This window comes from Monopterus albus, unplaced genomic scaffold (genome assembly GCF_001952655.1).
Source record: "Monopterus albus unplaced genomic scaffold, M_albus_1.0 scaffold182.1, whole genome shotgun sequence".
Taxonomy (NCBI): Eukaryota; Metazoa; Chordata; class Actinopteri; order Synbranchiformes; family Synbranchidae; genus Monopterus; species Monopterus albus.
The window spans coordinates 704535-706767 of record NW_018128062.1 but is presented as its reverse complement, the minus strand read 5'-3'; the positions used below and the strand labels follow the sequence as shown (position 1 = coordinate 706767).

The 2233-nt window shown below is 39.7% G+C and overlaps 1 protein-coding gene across 1 annotated transcript in view; it reads left to right on the top strand.

Annotated features, from left to right (window-relative positions):
• Window positions 1–454, top strand: part of LOC109969805 (calmodulin-alpha-like) — an 11440-nt gene extending 10986 nt beyond the window's left edge. The window contains exon 6 of the mRNA XM_020616979.1: window positions 440–454. Coding sequence (XP_020472635.1) covers window positions 440–454 — 15 coding nt within the window. The remainder of the gene's footprint in view (window positions 1–439) is intronic.
• Window positions 455–2233: the final 1779 nt, after the last annotated feature.

The window sequence follows — 2233 nt, the reverse complement described above, 5'->3', positions numbered from 1 at the left end:
ACATGAGAGACTGCACTCATTTTCTAGAAGGCTGTGGATATATTATGAACAGGCCTTAAGTTTTGCCTGAAAGGTGCTTCTCTTCTACACTGCCACTGTACCACGGACAGAATATGTACTCTACGGACAAAGGAAGCTTCCTCTTTTTTGTTGTTTTGTGTGTGTGTGTGTGTGTGTGCATGCCCATATTGCCAAAACATTGCTGCTAAACTGTAAGCACAATGCAAGAGCTTTTTGAATCAAATGGGTTTAATGACATGAACATGAGAGCCATTTGGAAAAGGAGCAGTAATTAGGCTGTGTGTTCTGAACCTGCTCAAGTTGATTAAAAAATTAACAACGCATTTAGCAATTTAGCAGGTGACTGCTCTTGCTGGCAACAGGCTGTGGCAAACCCTTAAACCTGATGCTCTTATTGTCTTTTGTCCTCTCTCTGCAGAATTTGTACAGATGATGACTGCAAAGTGAAGCCTACACGCCCCGTGCTGTCCCTTCTTAGAAGTAAAAAAAGAAAAAGAAAAAAAATCAAAATGTTTTACTTACCTCTTGGGAAAAATTTTCATTTATTCATACCGTTTCTGTATAGACAATAATCGAATGTTGAAATAAAATATCCTTCTGTCCACACAGGAAAAATAGAAAAATATACAAAAAATATCTGCATGAAATGATGGTTAGTGATCCTGTCCCCTGCCCCTGGAGTTCAGTTTAGCATCAGTAAATAACGAGTAAAATAATAACAACAAACCCTGTAACTACTACCTTCAGACTAAAGCAGAAGCATTTGGTAAACTCCTTCCAGTTCCATTTGCTAGTGGTAAATGTCTGGGCTGGCCATCTCTCTTTCTCTCTCTGTTTTCTGTTCTTCATGCATGCAGCTTGAGACTGGAGCACTAACCCCTCCGTCCCCTATCCCTCCTCCGGGCTATCAGAGCGCGCCGATTCCACTACAAGCTGTCCTCTTGTTGGTTTGGTACAGTTTTTTGTATTTGAAGAGGAACCCTGTACTGTTATGATGAGAGAATATACCAGGTTCTAGCTCAAATGTTAAAGTGGAATGGGGTTTAATTGTATGCTAGATTAAAAAGAAAAAAAAACAATGTACAAAAAAATATACATTTTCAAACGTTTGGCATGTTCTTTTATTTTGTTATGATTATTTGGACGGCCATCTTCGTTGTGCATCCGGCCCTTTGAAGGGAGGAGTGAATTAAGAGTCTTACGGTGAGCTTACTTTGTTTTTTGTTTTTTTGGTTTGTTTTTTTTTTTTTTTTTTCATTTTGCTGAAATGGAGTGTCTGTCCTCTTTTCTTGCAAGAGAGAATCACTGGCCTTCACTTTTCTTTTTCTTCTTCTGTTTCTCGACTCAGATAAGAGCATAGTGAGGGGTGTAATGTGTTTGCAGCGCATGCTGTTAGGAGTGTCGGCACAGTCTTCGCAACTGTTCATCTGAGTTCAGTTTACATTCATTCCAAGTTGTACATGCTAGTCTTTATATTTTTTTTCAAATAAAAGACCATGAACTTTATCATGTCTTATGTCATTTTTCTTTTGTTTTATTGTGAAAATTATCTATAAAGACAGCATAAGTAGTCTGTGTGTTGTTTACCGACTAGACAAATGTGTCAATAATAAATGATTATAAGCATTGTCCTCTCCATGTGCAGTGTCATTGGGTGATGTTGAGCAGAGGTGGCGGGACTTAATACTGTTCTCCATTACATGGCAGTGAGATTGTGGAGAGAGTGAGCGGGTCGGGGAGGGAACGGCAGCATAGAGTGTTTGCTCTTGCGCTCAGCTGTGGATATACATACACATCTATGACGCTTCTCTCTCAAGACCCAGCTGGTTGCTAGGCAACAGGAACATGCTGTAACTTGGATGTTGGGGTTTTTGAAAAGGCAAGTGGGAGTTTGAATAAACCCTCCTGCTTCTACCAATGACTCCGCGTAGCCACAACAGTACTGCCATGTGCACGTTTTAAAAGTAAAATAGGAGCTGAATTGTTCCGCTCTATTTAGACTGTAATTTGACCATGTTTGGAGAGGAGCAAAGGCAAAGTGAGACAACTCTCCACCCACCTAAAGGTCAAGATCAAATACTGTTGCAAGAGAAAGCTATGGCACTGTTGCACTTTCCTGATGTTCTGCATGAAATGTGATCTGCTCTTCACCAAAGTCACTAATATCAACAAGCACAATATTTCTAAGCTAATAAAACAGTCATGATCTTTC